The sequence below is a fragment of the Bos grunniens genome, chromosome 10, assembly GCF_055505025.1.
Source record: "Bos grunniens cultivar Pamir isolate PY7600 chromosome 10, Bosgru_T2T1.0, whole genome shotgun sequence".
Lineage (NCBI taxonomy): Eukaryota > Metazoa > Chordata > Mammalia > Artiodactyla > Bovidae > Bos > Bos grunniens.
Window position 1 is genome coordinate 92,921,795 of NC_141174.1, and position 24,207 is coordinate 92,946,001.

Here is a 24,207-nt window from a genome sequence, read left to right on the forward strand (position 1 = left end):
GTGTCTTTTAATTTCATGGCTGTAGTCACCATCTGCAGTGATTTTGGAGCCCCCCAAGATAGTCTGTCACTGTTTCCCCATCTATTTGCCATGAAGTGATGGGACCAGATGCCATGATCTTAATTTTCTGAATGTTGAGTTTTAAGCCAACTTTTTTACTCTCCTCTTTCACTTTCATCAAGAGGCTCTTTAGTTCTTTGCTTTCTGCCATGCCGGTAGTGTCAGAAGTAGATATAAAGCAGAAGTAGTATTTTTTCTGGAACTCTCTGCATATCTGAGGTTATTGATATTTCTCCCAGCAATCTTGATTCCAGCTTGTGCTTCATCCAGCCCAGTGTTTCTCATGATGTACTCTTCTATAAGTTAAATAAGCAGGGTGACAGTGTACAGCCTTGATGTACTCCTTTCCCAATTTGGAACCAGTCTGTTGTTGCATGTCCTGTTCGAACTGTTGCTTCTTGAGCTGCATACAGATTTATCAGGAGGCAGGTCAGGTGGTCTGGTATTCCCATTTCTTGAAGAATTTAACACAGTTTGTTGTGATCCCCACAGTCAAAGGCTTGGCATAGGCAATAAAGCAGAAGTAGGTGTTTTTCTGGAGCTTTCGCTTTTTTGATGATCCGTATTAATTTACAGTAATTTAACTATTCTCATTTGGCAGTAATGTCATACAAGTGAATTTACTGATGACTAGGAAAATTAAAAAGTAAACCCAAGGCCACTTAATCAAGAGTCATAGCAACAAAGAAACCCTAGGAATGAAGATCAAGGCAGTAGGTTGCCGCTGGCCATATATGATACTATTTGCCCAGTTTTCATTTAGGAATTTGCTACAACAAATAAAAGGACTTCCCTTGTGTCTCAGACGGTTAAGAATATGACTGCAATGCAGGAGACCTGGTTCGATCCCTGGGTCAGGAAGATCCCCTGGAAAAGGGAAAGGCTACCCACTCCAGTATTCTTGTCTGGCAATTCCATGGACACAGGAGCCTGGCGAGTTACAGTCCATGGGGTTACAAAGAGTCAGACACAACTGAAAGACTAACAACAATAAAATAAGTTATCTCTTGTTAGTAATTAGAAAAAATAAAATGACAGGTATTACCTATCACTTTCCTTTAACCATAAAATTAAAATATTTCTTGAGTGGTTAAAAGAAAAAAGGCCTTTAAAAAGAATATTAATTTTTCTTATATGTTCACAATAGAAACTCCATGTCCCGATTTAAAACACTAGTAGTAGTAGTAGTAGTAGTGTGTACTAGCTTAAGAAACACATTTGGACAGTACAGCTTTTGACATATTAACGTTCTATGGGGAAAGATATCTTTTAATTTTGTTTTAATATTAAACTAACAGAAAATTAAAAATTCAGTAAGGGCATGGGTTGGTCTGATTCAAGAAGTGCTTCCAAAATTAATTCACCTAGCTTCTTTTTGGAGAAATTGTTCATCACCACAAATCTTTTCTAACTTAACTTTTGGAGAAGAAAATAGAAAATCAAAGCCGTAGCACAGTAGCTCTGTCAGATATTTCCCCTTGTATTTCACTCTTAAACTCGCAATTATTGGTTGCTAATTTTTTCTTTTATTATATAACTAGTAATTGTTTTTCTTGAAATTTTTTCCACTGTGTATTATAAAAATCATTTGTTTATCTTTACTTTTGTCCAGTTTTTAGTGTGATTTCTAGTTAGCACCATGTTTCTTTGTGGAAGCTTTAAAAATCATTTTTAAATGTTATGTTCATGTATATACATTTATGCATCATTTCAAAACATCTGTTGGGTAGAAGTAGTTTGTTAGAGGCCAATTAGTAGAGTATTATATTGACTTCAAATTTTCTTTATTTTTTTAAATGTAATTTTCAATATTTACATTTCTCTACATAATTTAGATTTTATGAGCCCTGAATATGGGGTTTTATCACCTCATATAATTGTATACAGGGTAGTTTTAAGACCTTAGCTTTATAGTTAAAAACCTTTAAACATTTCTAAATTTTAATTTGCCAAAATTTTAAATGTTATATATTTGTTTTACATTACTTTCTGATATATATCAAAATGCTGGCAGTGCACATCTGACTATCTTTCATAGTCGGTAGCCCTGCAGTTCAACAGAGAATCTCGTGAGCAATATCTATCAGCAAGAAACCATAATGATAGTCTCAGTTCATTTTATTATCTTTCTTTGGTAATACCTGAGGCTTATTTAGAATCGTGGGGAAATGTTTCCAATGGTTCATATTTTGAATAAAGTCTCATGTATGCCAAAGCATGCTTAGGGAAGAAAAACTACCTACTTCAAAATCTTGTGGTCACTTATTACACTGCAGGACTCAAGTTGAAACATACATATGTTATTTTTCTTAATATTTTTAAAAAATGTATGTCTAATGTTTAAAGCACATATTCATACTTTATCTTGGTTTGATGAAATGTGAACTAAGAATTTGAAATGTATTGCTTCATGTAGTGAACTTGTAATACGTTTTTTAGCTAAAATACTGATGAGTTGATTATTCCGAGTCCTTGAAGGAATGGAATATCTCAGTGTATCGAAATCTTTGATGTATTTTCTTTTACTAAGTGTTGGATGTTAAAGGTCTTTCTCAGATTAGTTTGCTTGTCTTTTTGGGATAATGAGCAAATCTGAACCTTCTTTTGATGGATAAAATTCTTCAAATTTCTAATTGGAGCTATTGATATAAATTATTTCCTTTTTTTTTAAATTTTATTTTATTTTTAAACTTTACATAATTGTATTAGTTTTGCCAAATATCAAAATGAATCCGCCACAGGTATACATGTGTTCCCCATCCTGAACCCTCCTCCCTCCTCCCGATATAAATTATTTCTTAGCCATACATGTTACATGGTATTCGGTTGGACTTTAACAGAAAGAAGGGGAAAAAATAAGATTATTTTAATTGATACAGAAAAAGCATTTGACAGAATTCAGCACCTTTTATGATAAATCACTCACCAAACTAGTAATAAAAAAACTACCTCCGTGTTTTAAACTGTTTTAAAGAAAAGTTCACAACTAACTTCATACTCAGTGGTAAAAGACTGAAAGCTTTCCCTCTAAGATCAGGAACAAAACGAGACTGCCTACTTTCCCCACTTCTGTTCAGCATAGTAATGGAAGTTTTAGCCATGACAATTAGGCATGAAAAAGAAATAAAAGATATCCAAATTGGAAAAGAAGCAAAATTATCTTTGTTTGAAGACACCATGATTTTATATTTAGAAAACCTAAAGATGCCACAAAAAATCTTTTAGAACCAATAATCAAATTCAACAAAGTTGCAGGATAGAAAATTAACACATAAAAATTAGTTGTGTTTCCATACAGTAACAATCACCAGTCCTAAAAAGAAGTTATGAAGGCAGTCTTATTTATGGTAGTATCCAAATGAATAAAATACTTAGGAATAGACTTACCCAAGGAAACAAAGTATTTGTACCTTGAAAACTAAAATGTTGCTAAAAGAAATTAAGACACAGATAAATGGAAAAATATCCCATGTTCATTGATTGGAATTCTTATTGAAATACCAATATCCCCAAAGTTATCTACATACTCAGTGCAGTTCGTATCAAAATCCCAGGGATGTTTTTTCCAAAAGAAAAAAAAAAATCTGTACACACACACATGCACACACACACGCGTGCATATTTATTTATTTGACTGCATTGGGTCTTAGTTGCGTCATGTGGGATCTTCCATTACGACACGTGGACTCTCTTTTGTGGTTTGCAATTTAGTTGCTCCTCAGTATGTGGGATCTTAATTCCCTGGCCAGGGACAAACTCAAGTCCTCTTCATTGCACAGTGGATTCTTAACCACTAGACCGAAGTCCTTGGCCAAAACAGTCTTGAAAAAGAAGAATAAAGTTTAGAAGTCTCACACTTTCTGATTTCAAAACTTACTACAGAGCTACAGTAATCAAAATGTGTGGTACCAACACTGCTGTATTTAAAATGAATAACCAACAAGGTCCTACTGTATAGCACAGGGAGCTTTGCTCCAGTGTTACATGGCAGTCTGGATGGGAGGGGAGTTGGGAAGTGAATGTATACATGTATAGCTGAGTCTGTTTGCTGTCCACCTGAAATTATCACAGCATTGTTAATCAGCTATACTCCAATATAAAATAAAAAGTTTTTTTAAAAAAAAGTCACTAGGTCTAGCCTGTATTCAATAAGAGTAGTTAATGAGAGTGTGTATACTGTGGGTAGGGATGACTGGAAACTGTCTCAAGCTGCCTACCATAGAGTCTGAGAGGCTTTTAAATGATGTTTTTGATCATGTTATTATCCTTTTTAGTTAGTTAAAGTGTAGTAAAGAAAATGTAAGAAGTAAAAACAAAACAAAAACAACTGCTGTCTTTTGTGAACTGTAACATACTGTATAAAAAGGCAAGCTCCTGAATGCTCTCATATGTGAGAGCTGAAAGTGGTTAAGAGAGTAGATCTATCACCACAAAAAGAAACATAATTTTTTTATGGTGATAGATAGAGGTGCTAACTAACCTTATTGTGGTACCAGTTTGCAGTATATACATGAGTCAAATCATCCCATTATACACCTTGATCTTAGTTATGTCAGTATATCAACAAATCTGGAATTTTTTAAATAAAAAGGAAAAACTAACAAAAAGATAGGTAAATACCTAAATATTTCTCTTGTTCTATACCTCAGTAGTGAGACATATTAAAGCCACTTATGATTGGATGGTAAGTTACTCTCAGTTTAGTTCACTTGCTCAGTCATGTCTGACTCTTTGTGACCCCATGGACTGTAGCACGCCAGGCCTCCCTGTCCATCACCAACTCTGGGAGCTTACTCAAACTCACGTCCATCGAGTCGTAATACCATCCAATCATCTCATCCTCTGTCATCCCCTTCTCCTCCCGTAAGTTACTCTAGGAAAAGGGATAGCCTGTGTCTACTTATTCCCCAGGTAATAGCTCATAGGTAAATAGTTTTCCAAAATATCTCAAGTTAATTACATCATGTAGAAATTTGTTGAAATTTCTGACATGGATATAGTGTCATATCTGGAATCAAAAATGTCTTGGATTGAATAGCAGAATCGATATGTCAGAAGTTGAAATCACTAGAAAGTAGTCAATTTGTTGAATAGAGATTAAAAAGAAGGGAACAAAACCTTGGGGTCTTGTTGGATGGTAAAAAATATCCAATATATATGTCCGTCTAACATTTTTTTAGGGCAGGAAAAATACTTGGAAGACATACTTGTTGAAAACTCCCCAGACTTGATGTATGACTTAAGTTTGTAAATAAAAGAAACTCCTTGAACCCCAATCAGGATAAAACTGAATGAAAACCATTCATAAACATATAGCAGTTAAACTGGAAATCAATAAAGAAAAAATTTAGAAAGTACTTGGGGAAAAAAATACATTGCATACAAGGGAACAGTAATTTGAACAACTCCATATCAACATCAAAACCATCAAGAACAAAACAAAACAAAAAAAAATCAACATCAAAAACCATGGGAGCTAGAAGTCAGTGAAACTTTTTTAAAGAAATTCTAGTATTTTGGATATATAAGGTTAAATAAAATATATTGTTAAATTTTAAAAAATGTGTGGTACCAGCTTAAAGGCAGACATATATATAAATGTGTATATATTTATTTATATATATATACACACACATAGAGTGCCTTAAAAGAAAAACTTCATGTATGTGGCCACATTATTTTCAACAAGGGTGCAAGACCATTCAGTGGGGGTAGAATCTCCCCAAATAGTGTTTGGAAACTGAAAACCCACATGCAAGAGAATGAATTTAGACCCCCTACTTAATACCATATATAGAATAAGTTAAAAAATGAGTCAAAGACCTCAATGTAAGAGCTAAAACACAGGGTATGACATGAGATTTGTCAGAGGATTCTTGGATATGACATCAAAAGGTGAGCAAAAAGAAAAAATTGATCGTTTAGACTATATCAAAACGTAAAACTGTGCATCAAATGACACTGTCAACCATATGAGAAGGCAACCCACTGGAGAAAATATTTTTAATCATAGCTGATGTAGACTTGCAGAATATATAAAGAACTCGTATAACCTAGTAACTTATAAAATATAAACTCTGAGATGACCGTAGAAGGTTTGACATACCTTGACTTACTTATCTATGTATCTGTAAACTGTGTTTGTGCATCTTTGTAATTATCTCATAATTTCTAGAAGAACCAATAAAAATTACACAAAAAGTTAATTGCCAAATAGTCAATATAAAAATAAAAATATAAATTAGGTTATTGGATACCAAAAAAAATGTCTGAATCATGAGAGTAATGGCAGTCAGGACAAAACAAGCACAGGGAATAAGGAATGATGAATAAAGTGGTAGAGCTGAATCTAAGTGCATCAGTACTCATCTCATGTCACCAACGAAAAGAGACGGTCATATTGGATCAAAGTGTCAAGATGGAACCATATGTTCTCTAGGAAAAATCCACTCTTAATGTAAAGATAAAGAATAGAAAGACGGAAAAATATATACCATGCAAAAACTAACCAAAACACAAAAGAACAACTCCCACTCCTAACCCTGGCACTTTGGTTTCTCCTGCAGTGCTTTAACTTTCCATAGCACTGTTATCCTCGCATTGTTTTTTGTCCCTCACCCCCATTAGAAGTAAGCTCAGATGGGTGAGGGGCTTCCCTGCTGACTGAGAGGTAAAGAATCTGCCTGCCATGCAGGAGATTCAGGTTCAATTCCTGGATCAGGGAGATCCCCTGGAAGAGGAAATGGCTACCCATTCCAGTATTCTTGCCTGCAAAATCCCATGAACAGAGGAGCCTGGCAGACCGCAGTCCACGGGGTCGCACAGAGACAGACAAAATTGAGCACTTGTGAATAATCCAGTGGGTAAAGACTTTGTATTGTTCACGGTTTGACCCCCAAGGCCTAGAATAGTTCCTGGCATGTAATGTTCTCTTGGCGAATGTTTGTTGAATGTATTTGACTCTCGGATTTTTTTTCTCCTTCATGTAGTAACATCTTTTTGAATAGCATTCTGTAGACTAAAGTTGGGGAAGCCTTGGAATAGGGTATCATAGAAGAGGATATCTGACTTAGGTAATTATTGAATGACTGAAAGAAGGGATCTTAGAGAACATGAATCCCTCTCTCCTTATTTTACAGATAAGAAAATTGTAAAAATCGCATAAAAATACTTTAGCTGCACCACTTTATGAACCTTCTTTAATCCTCAGAAGGTTTCACAAAACAAGAAATTTCACAGGTAAAGAAATAGAAAATGAAGATTAGCTTATAAGAGTTTTCTAAAGCTGTCATGTAGAAAATCTTCTGAGAGATTATTAACTGAGATTAATATTGTTTAAAATGTCACATAGTATTTATAAAATGTTTTTGTAAATTTATAAAACTAAACACCTTATATCCTTTTATCCTTAGATATGGTATATAGCAAAGATCTTTGTAAAAAATTAGAAGTTAACGCAGGAGGGTGAATTGAATCTTGTTTTTTCTCTTAGAAAATATGGTGGTACACCTAACTTTAATGAGGAAAGGAAGAGGACTTCGTGAAGGGAGCTTTGAAGAAAATGGTTGGAGAAGAAGGGGAATCTATTTTTTAAAAAAAAAGGGAGAAAGAATGACTGTAGTTTGTTTAGAATAACATTTATTCTCCACCCCCACCCCACTGTAAATGTATTATATCTTTAATGTAAAAACTTGTTAGAGTACAAATATTTGAAAATGTTTATAATGCCATTAACCATAGAAATCTATTATAAATATTGTATGTCTTAAATTACTGTGTTTCTTCCCTAATATGTCTATGTATTTGTGTATTTATATTGATTCACAAGAGATTGTTCTTTGGTGCAGATAGTTGGGCTAAGTAAGATGACTCAAAAAGAGTTAAGCTTGTTAATTCTATAGCTTAACTTGTTTCTGTAGCTTATCTTCTAAATATTATATGTATGTAGAATTTATGTTTTGTTTTCAAATGACTAATTTTTTAAAAGTTTGAGCTCTTATATTCTACTTTTATTCCTCAGATGATTGCAAAAGGGAAAAATGCATCTGAACTATTTCCTGCTGTTGTGAAGAATGTGGCCAGTAAAAATATTGAGGTACTGTTTTGATTCATAATTTTCATGATTCCTTTTGTTGTGATAGAATCATATACTTTTCAGTTACTTTGAAATACAACATAAGATATTTAAGTGTCACTAGATTTTCGATACAAATAAAATGTCCATAATCTTAATAGGTGGAATTGAATATAAAGTAGACATAATCTTAGCTTGGAATTTTCCTGGAGAATGTGAAAAGTAAAATTGAGATTACTTCATCTTGGTTAAGGATGGTAACTTTCTAAGTATTCTTAGAAGCTAGTTTTGTTGAAGTTCTGCTCTTGGGACTTGATTTTAAAGTACTGTATGTCCAGGCCTAATCAGGGCAGAGACTGAATCCAGGTGTTAGGACTCCAAATCTAGTGCTTTTCCTGGAGCATCTTAGTTCTGGTAGACCCTTTCTCAGTGTAGCAGAGGTGAGCAGAAGGCAGGATGTAGTGGGAGCCTTCAATTATTGGTCTCTCTGTATAACTGTCGAGAGATTGACAGAACTTTGAGGCCAAGGTAATTAATATTAGATCAGAAGGACTAATATGAGACTGATAGAGTGTGAAAGAAAAACAGAATGAGCCCATGTAGAAACTGTTGAGAAAGATGAGTAGGATTGAAAAGTTCAATGAAGAGAAATAGAGATTGATCTGAGCAAATGGTATGTTTTTTTGTTTTTGTTTTTTTAATTAATTTATTTATTTTTGGCTGTCCTAGTTCTTTGTTGCTCTGTATGGGCTTTCTCTAGTTGTGTTAGACAGGCTGTTCTCTAGTTGGGGTTTGTGGGCTTCTCATTGCAGTGGCTTTTCTTGTTGCAGAGCACAGGCTGTAGGGCGCACGGGCTTCAGTATTACAGATGTGGTCACAAGTTTAGTTGCCCTGTGACATGTGCAATCTTCCCAGACCAGAGACTGAACCTATGTCCCCTGCACTGGCAGGTGGATTCTTAGGCACTGTAGCACCAGGGGAGTTCCATCTCGGTTTTGTAATAGGAGTGTTTATTTTGTTAACACTTGATGTATTTATTGATGTTGTTGAATTTGAGTGTACTATTATACCATTTCTTTTTTTTGGTTTCCTTTGTTTGGTTTTTTTTTTTTCCTCTCCTTTTCCTCTTTTTTAATGGAAGAAATGACAGTTAAATTTTTCTTGTTTTTATTTTTAACCCATACTTTGTATTTTTTTTTCTTAGTGTTGGCTGTATCCACTTAGCTTTTCACAGTCCAGTTATGTTTAATGTTGCACTTCTTCACATAAAGTATAGAAATCTTGCAACTGTATATATCCATATCCCTATTGTCTTTTAAGTTTTAGTTATTAACTTACCAGGTTTATATAAGTTAAAAACATCATAAGACAGTGAAGTTTTTCCTTTAAATACTTATGTGATATAAAGGAATTAAAAGAAAAAAACAAAAAAGTATTAATCATTTATTCAGGTATTTATCATATCCAATGTTCTTTTTGAGTTCTAAGGATTCACATTTCTGTCAGTATCAAGATCATCCTGCCTGAAGAATTTCTGTTGGCTTTTTCTGTAGTGGAGGTCTGCTAGCAATGAATTCTCTTACTTTTATCTGAAAATGTTTGCATTTTGCCTTCATTCCTGAAGAATTGTTTCACTGGTTGTAGACTTCTGGGTTAATAGTTTTTGTTTCAACACAAAGATGCTTTGAAGATTCTTTTGCTGTCCATACTTTCTTATGTAAAGTTTCTGATGACTGGATCATTGATCTTCCTGTATAATTTGTAATTTTCCTCTTGATGCTTTCATCTTTTGCTCTTTATCTTTGGCTTTGAGTAATCTGACTGTACTGTGCCTTGGTGTGATTTTATTCGTGTTCATTTGGTTGGTGTGTGTTGAGCACCTTAGTCCTGTAAGTTCCTGTCTTTGATCAAAAGTGGAAAATTTGGGGCGATTATTTCTTCAGGTAATATTTGCCCTCTTCTTTTTTCTCTTTCTGGTATTAAAATTGCATATATGTTATGTTGTTTAATTTTTATCTGAGAATGTATGGAACTTTGTTGGTTTTTTTAGATTTTTTTCTTATTCTTTATATAATTCTTACTCATCTATTTTTGAGTTTGTTTACTCATTCTTCTGTTCACTCCATTTAATTAAGTACATTCATTTTTACTTTAGAAATTAAGATATTAAAAGTATTAAAACTATTTTTTCATTTTAGAATTTCAGTTTATCCCTTTATATCCTTTGTTTCCTTGCTGCGATTTCCTATATCCTATATTAATGGAGAGCACATTTTCTTTTTCTTAAGAATAAGTGTAACACCAGCTCTAAAATCCTTGTCTGCTAGTTCCAGTATCATTTCCTCAGGCTTTTATTCGTTGATTTCCTTTTCTTGTGTGCTTATGTTCCATTGTTTTACTTTTTCTTATGTTGGATAATTTAGGTTGTTTCTTTTGAAATAATGAATATTAAATTATGTAGATTCTGCATCCTTTTATATTCTATAGGTGATGTTTTTGTTTTAGAAGGCAGTTATTTTGCCTAGATTCAGATTTCAAATTCTCTTGCATAGGCAGCAGCTTAATCTCATATGTTTTGTCTTTTGCTGAGCTGCTTTGAGTCTGTTCTGAGCTTCCATGGTTCAGAAGTTAGTCAGAGATGTGGCTAGAGACTGCTTAAGAGCCCATCTCCGGGCTCTACTTTATGGATTCCCCTGTTGTCTTCAGTGGCCATGGTGTTGCTGTGTTCACTTTTGGGTTCTGTCAGAGAGACTGGTTTATCCATCAGTGCCTCCACCTGTACTTCATTGACTGTTCACTTAGCCTCAGCAGAAAACCATGGAAATGGGGACGTTAGTTCATGCAGCTCTTTTTCTTACCATCTTTGCACATACTCTATACCAGAAAAATCTGTTTGTTTCTGTTTCATTGCCAGGGACGTTAGTGCTTTTTGTATTATGTCTAGGTTTTTTAATTGTATGTGGGAGATTGTTCTGCTGGGGTTTTATTCCAAAATTACCACAAGTCCATATATCTATTAAAGAGATTTAAAAATGAGCTCCCCTTCCCACCCCCCAAAGTCTTTTATTTGTCCTTCTGTGTTTACCATTCATGTCCCTTTTGATTCCTTCATGTAAGTCCATGAATGACTGGATTTTTTTCCCTGAATGACTAGAGGAATTTCTTTAATGTTTTGTTTTGCTGCTGATGAGTTTACTCAGCTTTTGTTTAAAAAAGTCTTTCTCTTCTTTTGTATACAATTTGAAAACATCTTTGCTGAGTAAAATGTATATTTCTATGTTCTTTACTGTCTTTTTCTTTTAGTATTTAAAAAATATTTTGTTGTTTTCTGACCTACACGGCTTCTTATGCCAAGTGTCTTGTCACTCTTCTCTCTCTGTGTAAGCTATCTTTTCTTTCCTCTGTTGATTTTAAGATTTTTCTGTTTATCACTGGTTTTCAGTTTTACTGTGGTATACCTTGTCTTCTGCTTGGAGTTTGTTGAGCTTCTAACTCGTGTGGGTTTATAATTTTCTTAAAATTGATAAACATTTCAGACATTAGTTTTTCAAAAATATGTCTTTTCTGTCTTCGTTCCTTCTGGTATTTCAAGCAGACATACAGTACACTAATTGGTAGTGTTGCACAGGTCCCTTTTTCAGTCTTTTCTCCCTGTGCTTCACTTGAGAAGTGCTCAGGCTAACCCATCTTGCCTTTTGTAGTGTCTAGCTGTTGTGACTCCCCTGCAGTATAGTTATCTTACCAGCTACTGTATTTTTCATTTCTACATGTTTAATGAGATCGTTTTTATATCCTCCAGTTATCGCTTCAGCATATTCATATTTTTGTCTACCTTGTTGGCCATATGGAGCATATCTATAATAGTTGTAACATCCCTCTGCTAGTTCTGTCATTTCTGTCGTTTTAAGTCTTTTTCTGGAGACTGATTTTTCTCACAGTTATGATTCATACTGTCCTGATTTTTGTTTAAATTGCGTTGAGTTTTCTTGTGATGCACAGTTAAGTTTATGTGGATCATTTGATTATTTCAAAGCATACTTGTTTTGGATATTTTATACTGTTTTATTTTAACTGCTTAGGTTCTCTGAGAAACAGTCAGTAGCTGTATCAGATCTCCGAGCTAGTCCACTAAATACGAATTTCTTACCACCTTATCCTTTCTTTTTTTTTTTGTATTTTTAAATTTTTAATTGGAGGATACTTGTCAAAGCATACTTTCAATGTTTACTAAAAGATACAGAAACACCTTTAGGCTAGACTGACGTAGGCCCACTACTAAAGCAGTACCTTAGGATTCTGCTCAGTCATAGGTGTATTTATGAGATATTTTCTCTCTGGCTGGTGAGAACATGAGCTTTTCCTTGCTTTTTGTGATCTTTGGTGTCTGTTGTGCCTGCTGCTTCCCTGTGTTTTTCTGGTCTGGCTTCAGATAGTTGCATCGTATGTGCAAGACCGTGCTAGCCCACAGTTTGATGTTGTTCCTCTCCAGAGTGCGTTCTTTCTCTCTCTGAAGTTCGCTCCTCTTTGGTATTCTGCTTTGCAAACTCAGGCACCCTTGGCCTGTGTGAACTTTGATCACTGTCTCCTCAGCACAGTGAGGCACAGTGAGTTTTCTGGATTCTGTTTGAGTTGCTCCCTTGACTTTTTCCCCTTTCTCAGGCTTCACAGTCGGAGAAGGCAATGGCACCCTACTCTAGTACTCTTGCCTGGAAAATCCCATAGACGGAGGAGCCTGGTGGGCTGCAGTCCATGGGCTCGCGAAGAGTCAGACACGACTGAGCGACTTCCCTTTCACTTTTCACTTTCATGCATTAGAGAAGGAAATGGCAACCCACTCCAGTGTTCTTGCCTGGAGAATCCCAGGGACGGGGGAGCCTGGTGGGCTGCCGTCTTTGGGGTCGCACAGAGTCGGACACAACTGAAGCAACTTAGCAGCAGCAGCAGCAGCAGGGTTCACAGTAATGTACTGCCTTGTGTCCAACATATGAAAACTTTTGTTTCACTTTATTCCCCCTGATTTTCTGTGTGGTTAAGGTAGGGAGGGTAAATAAGATCTCTCAGTTATTATTTCTGAGTTATAGCTTTATATCATAATCTGGAAATATTTTTAAAACCCTAAAATATGGAAAGTTATCAGTCAAATGAAAACATCACTCTCAAATTTTCCTACTTTCCATGAGGAATTTTCAATTTATAGCTTCTCTTTTCCATCCTTTATATTGAGTTCTGTGACGGGGTTTTACAGAATATATTAAGTAAACTGCATATCATTAGCAGTTTTATAGTCAGTACTTAATTACTTCTAGTTTGGAAAACAAGGCATTTTCTAATGAAAAATTTGGAACAAGAAAAATAGAGTGTGTAAACTAATCATGACCTGAGAATGATGATTAGAGTTTTTTGCTTAAGTGAAACAAACAGATCAGCCAGGTCACATTTCATTTCTGTTATACAAACACAATGTTGATATAATGTAGACTCTTAGCTATTATTTGGACACTATGGAATAGATTGGGCGTTAATCTCTCATACAAAAGAAACTAGTAGTTTAAATAATTTGCATTTGCATGTTCGAAATCTGGAAAAGCGTGGTGAAGTATATGTTATACAATTTTTAGAGTGTACATTTCAGTATATAAAATGTTTTCCTGTCATCTTAAATTTTTTAGTAGGATAATTTATATTATACAAATTTAAAGATTCTATAAAAATTTTAAACCTGCTTTTTAGATACATTTTGAAGTAATGTCATTTTCTATTAGATAGTAAGTACAATACATATTTCAGATAGGTGAATTTTGTGCACAAATGAATAGGCATCGTAGAATGAACTTGACTAACTTGAGTAAATTAAAATCGAAACACTTGTATACTTGTTGCCAACTGAAGAACTAGGATAAATTAATATTGGACTTAAGTTGATGAACTGATTCTAATTAATGGGATAAATCTAGACTGAGCATGTAATCTTACAATATTTTCAAAGTTTACTTATGATTAGTTTAGTAGATACTTATTAAGTACAATTTATGAGCTTGTTACGATGTATAATTCTGAATTGATAATTTAATTAAACTGTTTTTGTGGTATGACAATGCCATCTGAGCTGTCTGAGCTCCTAATTTGATATGTACATTAGTTTTATGATTTCTGGTCTAAGAGTTTAAGTAGCTGGGGAAAAAAATCAGGCTTTCACTTAGAAAAGTTGTGAGCTGTAGGTAAAGCTTGTCTTAGTGCCTTACATATAACAACTCACTTTATGCTCGCAAACAGCCCTGTGAAGCTGGTTCTTTCATTTTCCGTATTTTCATTATGAGGACAGAGTAGCAGAGAGATTAGGTTACGTGAGCAAGGTCACACACTAGTGCCTGGCAGTCAGAATCCAGAGCCAGGCAGCTTGGCTTCAGAAACCATTTTAGGTCATTCCCCTTTTAAAGCCATTCTTCCTGTTTGAATCCTTCCTCCTTTTTCTTCAGTTTCTTTGACCTTTTATCATCATCTGGTATTTGCTATCCTTTGGGAGGTATCTGGCATTGGTATAAACTTGTTTTAACTCTATTGTATTGAAGGAGAGTTGATTTACACTGCTGTATCAGTTTCTGCTGTACAGCAAAGTGATTCAGTTATATGTATACATTGTTTTTTATATTCTTTTCCATTATGGGTTTTCACAGGATAGTGAATGTAGTTCTGTGTGCTCTGCAGCAGGACCCTGTTACTTATCCATTCTGTATAACAGTTTGTATCTCTAATCCTTTCCCCAGCCCCGTCCCCCCTTGGCAACCACAGGGCTGTTCTCTGTGTCTGTGACTCTCTGTTCCCTGGATAAATTCATTTGTGCCACACGCAAGTGATATTGTACCATATTTATCCTTTTTCCTGACTTGCTTCTCTGAGTAGGATGATTGCCAGCTCCATCCATGTTGCTGTGAATGCTGCTGTTGCCATTGTTCAGTCACTGAGTTGTGTCCTGCTCTCTGCAGCTCCACGAACTACAGCAAGTCAGGCCTCCCTGTCCTTCACCACCTGCTGGAGTTCGCTCAGCGTTCAAGCCCATTGAATCAGTAAATGGCATTATCTCATTCTTAAGTATTATCTTATACTTAAGGAGTAGTATTCCATTGTGAAAGCAGTGACAGATTTTATTTTCTTGGGCTCCAAAATTACTGTGGATGGAGAATGCAGGGGCAAAATTAAAAGATGCTTGCTCTTTGTAAGGAAAGCTATGATAAACCTAGACAGCATATAAAAAAGCAGAGACATCACTTTGCTGACAAAGGTCCGTATAGTCATAGCTGTTGTTTTTCCAGTAGTTATGTATGGATGTGGGAGTTTGACCATAAAGAAAGTAGAGCCCCGAAGAATTGATGTTTTTGAACTGTGGTGCTGGTGAAGATTCTTGAGAGTCCCTTGGACAGGAAGGAGATCAAACCAGTCCATCCTAAAGGAAATCAACCCTGAATATTCATTGGAAGGACTGATGCTGAAGCTGAAGCTCCAGTACTTTGGCCACGTGATGCACAGAGCTGAGTCATTGGAAAAGACCCCTACGGCTGGGAAGGATTGAAGGCAAAAGAAGAGGGTGGCAGAAAATGTGATGGTTAGATAGCATCACTGACTCAGTGAACATGAATCTGAGCACACTCTGGAGATAGTGTCAGACAGGGAAGCCTGGAGTGCTGCAGTCCACGGGGTCGCAAAGATTTGGACACAACTTAGCAACTGAACAGCAACAAGTATTCCATTGTATATATGTACCACATCTTGTTTGTTCATTCATTTGTTGATGGACATTTAGGTGGTTTCCATGTTTTGGCTATTGGGAATCGTGCTACTGAAAACATAGGGATGCATGTATCTTTTCAAATGACGGTTTTGTCAGGGTATAGGCCCAGGAGTGCGATTTCTGCGTAATACGGCAACGTTTTTACGGCAACGTTTTTTTAGTGTTTTGAGGAAACTTTGTACTGTTTTCCATAGTGGTTGCACCAGTTTACATTCCCACCAGCAGTGTAAGAGGGGTCCCTTTCCTCCATACACTCTCCAGCATTTGTTATTTGTAGGTTTTTTTTTTTTTTAAGTGATGGCTATTCTGATCAGAGTGAGGTGATACCTCATTGTAGTTTTGATTTTCATTTCTCCAATGTTTAGTGATGTTGAACACTGTTCTGTGCACCCGCTGACCATCTGTATGTCTTCTTTGGAGAAATGTCTGTTTAGGTCTTTGGCCCATTTGGGTATATAAATTTTTTGTTTTAGATATGGCTAGAAATGACCAGGTCCTTGGATATTGATAATAAGTTATGCGGTAACTTGTTCCTCCTGGACTTCCAGGATTCTTGTTTTAAATAGAAAATTCTGTACTGTTAGCTATTTGTAATGTTCAGTTATCAAGAGTAGAACTTTTCTATTCATTTTTAACCTTTACAATCAGATTCTGATATGCTGTCTAATATTTGTAACAGAAATGTCCCTATAAATATAATTCTGCCTCTCCCCCATGGTTTCACTTTCCATGATTTCAGTTACCCATGGTTAGCTGCAGTCCAAAAATATTAAATGGAAAATTCTAGAAATAAACAGTTCATAAGTTTTAAATTGCTCACTATAACACATGCTGCTGCTGCTAAGTCGCTTCAGTCGTGTCCGACTCTGTGCAACCCCATGGACTGCAGCCCACCAGGCTCCCCCGTCCCTGGGATTCTCCAGGCAAGAACACTGGAGTGGGTTGCCATTTCTTTCTCCAATGCATGAAAATGGAAAGTGAAAGTGAAGTCGCTCAGTTGTGTCCGACTCTTAGCGACCCCATGGACTGCAGCCTACCAGGGTCCTCCATCCATGGGATTTTCTGGGCAACAGTACTGGAGTGGGGTGCCATTGCCTTCTCCCACTAGTGTGATGAAATTTTGTGCCATTCTCTCTGGGGTCCCCAACCATTGATGACATCTGCTCCTAACATCTAACCATCAACATTGTCGTGCTCGGTAATCCCAGGATCACCCATAGCGGATGACCCTCTTTCTGATGCACCATCAGAAGGTCAATAGCAGCCTGACCCTGTATCACAGTGCCAGCTTCATTCACCTGACTTCATCTTACACATAGGTATTTCATCATCTCCCATCACCACAAAAAGAAGGGTAGGTGCAGTCCAGTAAGTGAGAGGGATCAGATTCACACAGCTTCCATTACAGTATATTGTTATACTGTTCCCTTTATTATTAGTTATTGTTGGCCTCATACTGTGGCTAATTTATAAATTAAACTTTATTATAAGTATGTGTGTGTAGGAAAAAACAGAGTATGTATGAAATTTAGTACCATCTATAGTTTCAGGCATCTCCTGGGGGTCTTGGAACATACCCCTCACAGGTAGAGGGGGACTACTGTATTGATCTGTTTGTTCTAGGTTTGTTTTGCTCTCAAAATGCTGTTAGTTTTTGGAAACAGGCTTAATCCTCTAATGTGGAAAAACTGACCTAAGCTGCTTAAAATTTATGTTCAGAAAATGGATGTTTCATTGCTGTCAAGTACAAAATTTCATTTTTACAAGTACATGCTGCCTTAGACACACAGTTGAGCTGTACGTCATAAGCCATTCGATGTCAAATGATACCAAAAGTGACCTAGTAAGCAATCAGTGGTTATACTACAGAAATAATCAAAGGTTTAGTCAATAACTCATGAAGTTTGATGCACTAGTATTGATAAGCTAATTAAACAGATCTGCCTGTGTTCTTCCAGCCTACTGGGGCTCTGCTGTGATTAGCTTTACAGCAAGGAGTATTGTAACATTGAATGAAAGTAACTGATCAGAGAATGGAGTAGTCACGAAGCTTTAAGTACTCCCATTTCTGGTCACAGAATGGTTTCAGGGAAAGTAGGCTTTCTCTGCACACCTGCAGCCAGTCAGTGCATAGGCCTCTTGTGGTCAATATTGATTGATTCTTATAACAGAACTTGAACAAATTTAGTGTTTTGCAACCTTCTGTGATTTAATATTGTTATGCTTTTTGCTATAACAGTCATAAAAATCCTTCTCCAATGGTGAGTAATTATAGCAAGCCTTCTAGCTCAGCTGTGGTTTGAACGTTTCAGTGTTGCCAGTATATATGCTAGATATATTTTGGAGTTCATAATTCAGCTTTAAGAGCTGGCTTACAGTTAGGTAAATAAAAGATGTTGCTGAGAAATAAATCCCAAGAAGATGAGGAGGTGGGTGTGGACCCAACCCAATCTTGTTTCCACACTTTGCTGAGAACTGTAGACTGAGATCTGAATATAATTGGTGAAGAGAAAGAGTATTTTAAATGATTAATTTTCTTTTAAAAAACCCACAAGTTAAAGACTTTGGAGGCAATCTTCTTAATACCTGTTGTTTTCTAACAGTGTGTTGATGTCCTTTTAAACATCTGTTTCATGAATTGTAACTATTGGTGGTAAGTTAGATATAGCAATCTAATAGGAAATGTCCCTCCCCACCCCCCGCCCATTGTCTCTCATTGGGCTGTGATGTTTCATTCAGCTGATTATTATTAGGCTCTTACTGTGTGCCAGGCTATGGTGCCTGTACTAAATAACCTCACGTTTGTTCCAAGATTTGAGAAATATCTTATTTAAAATCTTGATTTGATATGTTTAAATTGGTGCAGATCAGTCAACCAGCAAATGTTGGCTCCTTTTTGGTGCTGTTGTAATCTTCAGTTCAGTTCAGTTCCGTCGCTCAGTTGTGTCTGACTCTTTGCGACTCCATGAATCGCAGCACGCCAGGCCTCCCTGTCCATCACCAACTCCCGGAGTTCACCCAGACTCACGTCCATTGAGTCAGTGATGCCATCCAGCCATCTCATCCTCTGTCCTCCCCTTCTCCTCCAGCTCCCAATCCCTCCCAGCATCAGTCTTTTCCAATGAGTCAACTCTTTGCATGAGGTGGCCAAAGTACTGTTGTAATCTTAGGAACTTTAAAATCTGGTTGGGGAGAAAATGATAAGTGCTTCTTAAACTGGGATTTAAGAATTTAAAGATTTTATATATCCATTTAAATATAATCTAAAGCATTGGGTATATTTGGATCATTTGGTTACCATCTTGGATACTAGTATCATTTAATTTTGGAACCCATTTTTTGTATTCTTATGTGAGATCACTTGATTGACTTGAAGGGGTCTGAGTGGGTTGGTATCATCTGTGGATGAGTGGGCATTTGGGTGAGATCTGCTTTTGATTGATTGACAGGCCAAGGTGTGTGGTTTTTTGGAGTGAATTTGTTTCTGATTGGCTAACGTTCAACAGCAGGGGGCTGTCACAGTTCGGTTGACTTGCAAAAACTTGTTGATTTAGCTGAGTTTTTGTCTGTTGAACTCATTTAAAATAGTTCTGGTGGCTACATGTTGCCAATGCTATAGAAAAAGCCATCTTAGAGGAGTGTGGGAACTTAAAAATACGTTGTTTCAGATTGTTTATAATGAAAACTTCAAATACTTTTAAAATCAGAGAAAGTACTATTATTTTGGAGTTGGAGGTTGTCTGGAAACATGAGATTCACCCCTGAAGTGAAAATGTCTCTATTGGTTTATGAGTATAAACTTAATATTTGTTGTAAAAAAATTAAATAATATAGAAAGATGTAAAGAGTGAAGGTCACTGGTTAATACCATTACCCAAAGACAGTCACTGTTAACACTTTACTGTGTAATGTTAACTTTTATGCTTAACTGCTTTGAATCTTGGTTCTTCGTTTAATAGATTTCCATGTTGCTCAAGTTACTTAGCGTCTCTGTGCTTCAGTTTCTTCACCTGTAAAGTACAAATGATAATGTCTATTCATTGAGTTGTGAATATAAAATTAATTAATCTGAATAAAACATTTAGAACTGTGCCTGACACATAGTTAAGTATATAACTATTTGCTATTATTACCATATTATGTCTGGTCTAAGACATGTGTTTTCTATTTTAAAGTTTATGCAGTTGGGACTTATCTTTACAATTGGGGATGACTTAAAATTGGCAGAGGTTTGTACCTTTCTTGTGGTCCATGAAATTATGGTACATCTTACAAATTGAATGGTGTATCCTAAGACTGATAAAATATAGCATGTGTGTGTATATTTTCTATTAATACAGAAGTGAGATCATAAAATACATACTGTTTTGCATCCTTAAAAATTTTTACAAGGACATATTTTCAATGTCAAATATAGATTCACTTAATTATATATAATGGCCACATAATACAATGTTATGTGGATATACCATAATTTGTTTTACTGTTCCCCTACTAGTGGAAATTTTATGGTTTAATGTTTGCTTTTATGGAAGATTTTGATTAGTAGAACTTGAGAGAAAAAAGGATGATAAACTAAGTGGAGATTGAGACAAAATCAAGTTATATTTGAGGACTGTTTCTGATTGACTGGAAAGGGAAGATTATGGGCTGTATTGAGTAGGTTTTACATACAGTATGGGCTGTATTATATATTAGGTTTCATTTTTAAGATTCTGTGGGTCTATTCAACACTGAAGAGTAACTGAAAATATGTTTTTTGTTAATTTCACCTATAACCCTGTCAAGATAGTACAGACAAATTGATATTACCCTGAAATGGTGTGTTTAGCATTTTTATTACTAATGATGAAGATGTAGAAAGTATGTTCATCAAGTTTTCACTCTTGTTCCTGAAATTGTGAAGAATAGTAACATAGGTTGGATTATAGATTAAGAGCTAAAATTATCTGAGGAGGGTGCCATGATGGATCGAATTTAAGTTGTTGAAAATTTCTATAGGTATGTGTAAGATAGTGTCCTCCTTTTAAAAGACCTCATTAGGCCAATTATTCAAGTGTGGATTGATTTAGTCAGTAGTACATTTGGAAAAAGTATATGGTTTTAATCAAGAATTAGTTGTCTCAGTAAAAGCACCTCATCTGGAACAAAATCTTAACTAGTTTGTCTTGCTTAGACTTCATTTGTAGCTTGGAGTGCCACACTGAAAAGAACATAGGCAAATTGGGGTGAATTCAGAAGGGAGCAAACAGCATGGTGAAGGAACCCAGAACTCTGCTGTCTGTGTCAAGAGTAGCTGAAGCGTGAGGACGAGAAGGCCACGGCCGTGCTGCGCTTAGGTGCTCAGTCGTGTCCTACTCTGCGAACCCATGGACTATCGATATAGCCTGCCAAGCTTCTCTGTCCATGGGATTCTCCAGGCAAGAATGCTAGAGTGGGTTGCCATTACCTCCTCCAGGGGATCTTCCCAACCCAGGAATCCAACTCAGGTCTCCCCCGTTGCAGGTGGATTCTTTACCATCTGAGCCACCAGGGAAGCCCTGACTGTTATCCCTAAAGAAATCCACATTGGTTCCTATGATGTAAAATATGGCCCAGTATAGCATTGTTTTCCTTTTCAGCATTGATTCCAGCTGTTTCTAGCTACTTCCCCTTCTTTCCCATGCTCTTTGAACATTGCATAAACCTTTAGATATGTACTGTGGAAATATATCAGAAAATTAATCAGGCAGTGGTATCTGATGATATTTGTAAAGGGAGATACAAGCTGAAAGCAGTGTCATAAGGAAGCAGTTGATGAATTTCAACTCAGATTTCAATTTTCGGTTAATTTTTCTGCTCATCATAATTTTGTTATAAATTTAGTGATTTAATTGCCTTTGAAAACAGTTTTCATAACACACTTCCATCCGTCTGGAATTTTTATTACATTAAATTGATGCTGTTGTCACACATTCTTCCAGAGCTGAAAATACCATGTAATGTCTTTTGGAATCTGAATTTTATCATAGAATCGGAATTGTGTTTCAGCACCTTTGACAGATGAGCAAATATGAGTTCCCATACCATAAGTTGGTTAGTGGACAGAACCCAAGTTCCTTCTATTATTTGTATCCCTCATTTTGAAAATACTTTTGCAGTTTAGTTAATGTTTTAATACTCTTGTATAAGTTTTGCTCAGGAACTTTTTTTCCCTTCAAGAGGAAGGACACTTTGATAGGATGTTGCTGTTACAGATTAGATTAGTAAAATCCTTACTTTACAAACTTTTTCTGTTTCTATTAATTATCTTGTATTATCTTTATTTTACAATGTAGCCTATGAGCAGGTTCTGTTACTTAGTTTAGGAAAGTTGAGAATGGATTTTTGTATAGACAGTATTGAATGTTTAGTTTTCACTCTGGCTAGGATTAAATGGTTTTTTCTTTTTCACAGATCAAGAAGTTAGTGTATGTTTACCTGGTCCGATACGCTGAAGAGCAGCAGGATCTGGCCCTCTTGTCCATAAGCACTTTTCAGCGAGCTCTGAAGGTAAATAGTAGAGTGAGCAGGCAGATAGCTGCAGCATTTCTGCACAGTTGAAGGTGTGTCATTTAAAGAAGTGGAGCAATAATCCACTCAATAGTGCAGTCATGTTTTGAAAGAGTTAAAAGGCCTCTCACTGTGCCTATTCAATACCCTAGGAAAATAATTTATATAATCAACTGGGCTTTGCCTTGTATGTTCCGTTATGTTCAATGTAATCATTATTGTGCATCAAAGAACTCTTCATCATTACACTAACTTGTAGAAAGTATACAAAGAGGGGGCATGACTTTTTTTTTCAGATAAAATTAACGACCTGCAGCATTTTATTATTATGAACTCTAAAAACCTGCATGTTTGGTAATATATGATCAAGTAGAACTAAAAACGTTACTTTGCTTGTTAAAACATTATTCAGAGAAAGAAACGTTTTATTTCTCTTTTTCCTTAGCCACTTCCATATACTGGTTATTTATTTTAAATTAAGTAGCTTTTTTTCTTTTTTGCTATTGTTGTGTTATATCCTATAAGCACCTGTTAACTCTTTCATAATGATGTGTTTGAAATATTGCAAACTTGAAATTTTGATGAATATTTTTGTACTATTTTTAGGACCCAAATCAACTAATTCGTGCAAGTGCTTTGAGAGTTCTGTCAAGTATTAGAGTGCCAATTATTGTACCTATTATGATGCTTGCCATTAAGGAAGCTTCTGCTGACTTATCACCATACGTTAGGAAGAATGCAGCCCACGCAATACAAAAACTGTACAGGTTGGTACTTTATAAATAATACCAAACATCCCTAATGTTGCATGGAATGTTAAAGCCCACGGAGGCGTATTTTATTCGCTCATATAATAGTTTGACCTTAAACTGAGTAAGTAAACTCAGTGACCATGTTTCTTTCTCCTTGCCCACAAATATTCTTTATACATCTTCAATTTTATTTTGGTTATTTTGGGAGCCTTTGCAGGGTTTCTGCTTGTAGGCCTGTTAGGGACAGTGATATTTTATGGATTTTATAACTTAAAAATAATCAGATATTGAATTATCATTTATACAGTTTTTCTCATTATACATACGTTTATGTTATTAGAAAATTAAGATTTTTTTTCCTCTTCCTTATTGTAGGGTAGAGTCTAAAGCTTGTTATCTTTTCAGCTCACTTTGTTACCCTTTGATCCATCTTTGGTCCTGCTATTCCCTTCCTTGCTTGCTTCTTTTCCAGAGCCGTTTTATTAAATACTGTTTAAATACTGATTTTTAAATATAGCACCATACTATATTTATGTGATATGTATATTGTATATGGTATAATTATATTGATAGACATATATACATATATATATGGTACCTTAATCTCTGTAGAATATATAATGCTTATATAAAAGAATTATTATCTTTCATAATTTGGTATTATTTTCAGTTACCATTTATTTCATGAGCTTTTATCAAGATCATTTTGTGTTTTTGGTGTGGTGCTATATGCATAAGATGTATGAAAATGTTAGAGGATGTACTATCACATTTTGAGGGGAAATAATCAAACATATGCCAAATAATTAAAGCAATCTATAATTAAAGTAAGGTATTGCTAAATAATGAACTATGTATATATAAAGCACAATGACAGTGCCTTTGATAGGGTAGAGCTCAGAGATTGTCATATAGGGTTTCTTAAAGTAAAATATAAATGGGATTAGTTAGGAAACATTAGAGAAGGGAGAGTGGAATTTGAAACAATTAAAATTTTTGAGTGT

At 35.6% G+C, this 24,207-nt stretch overlaps 1 protein-coding gene across 6 annotated transcripts in view; it reads left to right on the forward strand.

Annotated features, from left to right (window-relative positions):
• AP3B1 (adaptor related protein complex 3 subunit beta 1) overlaps nucleotides 1–24,207 on the forward strand; it is a 235,814-nt gene that overhangs the window by 35,100 nt on the left and 176,507 nt on the right. For 5 of the 6 annotated variants that reach the window (XR_015135511.1, XM_086323143.1, XM_086323144.1 and 2 more), the window contains exons 3-5: nucleotides 8,081–8,155; nucleotides 22,356–22,451; nucleotides 23,058–23,218. Coding sequence is in view for 5 of the 6 variants with exons in the window: in XM_086323143.1 (XP_086179269.1) it covers nucleotides 8,081–8,155; nucleotides 22,356–22,451; nucleotides 23,058–23,218 (332 nt within the window). In the remaining variant the exon portion in view is untranslated. Of the gene's footprint in view, nucleotides 1–7,199; nucleotides 7,300–7,552; nucleotides 8,156–22,355; nucleotides 22,452–23,057; nucleotides 23,219–24,207 lie in introns of those variants that run through there. The other variant, XM_086323145.1, reaches the window with a different exon arrangement.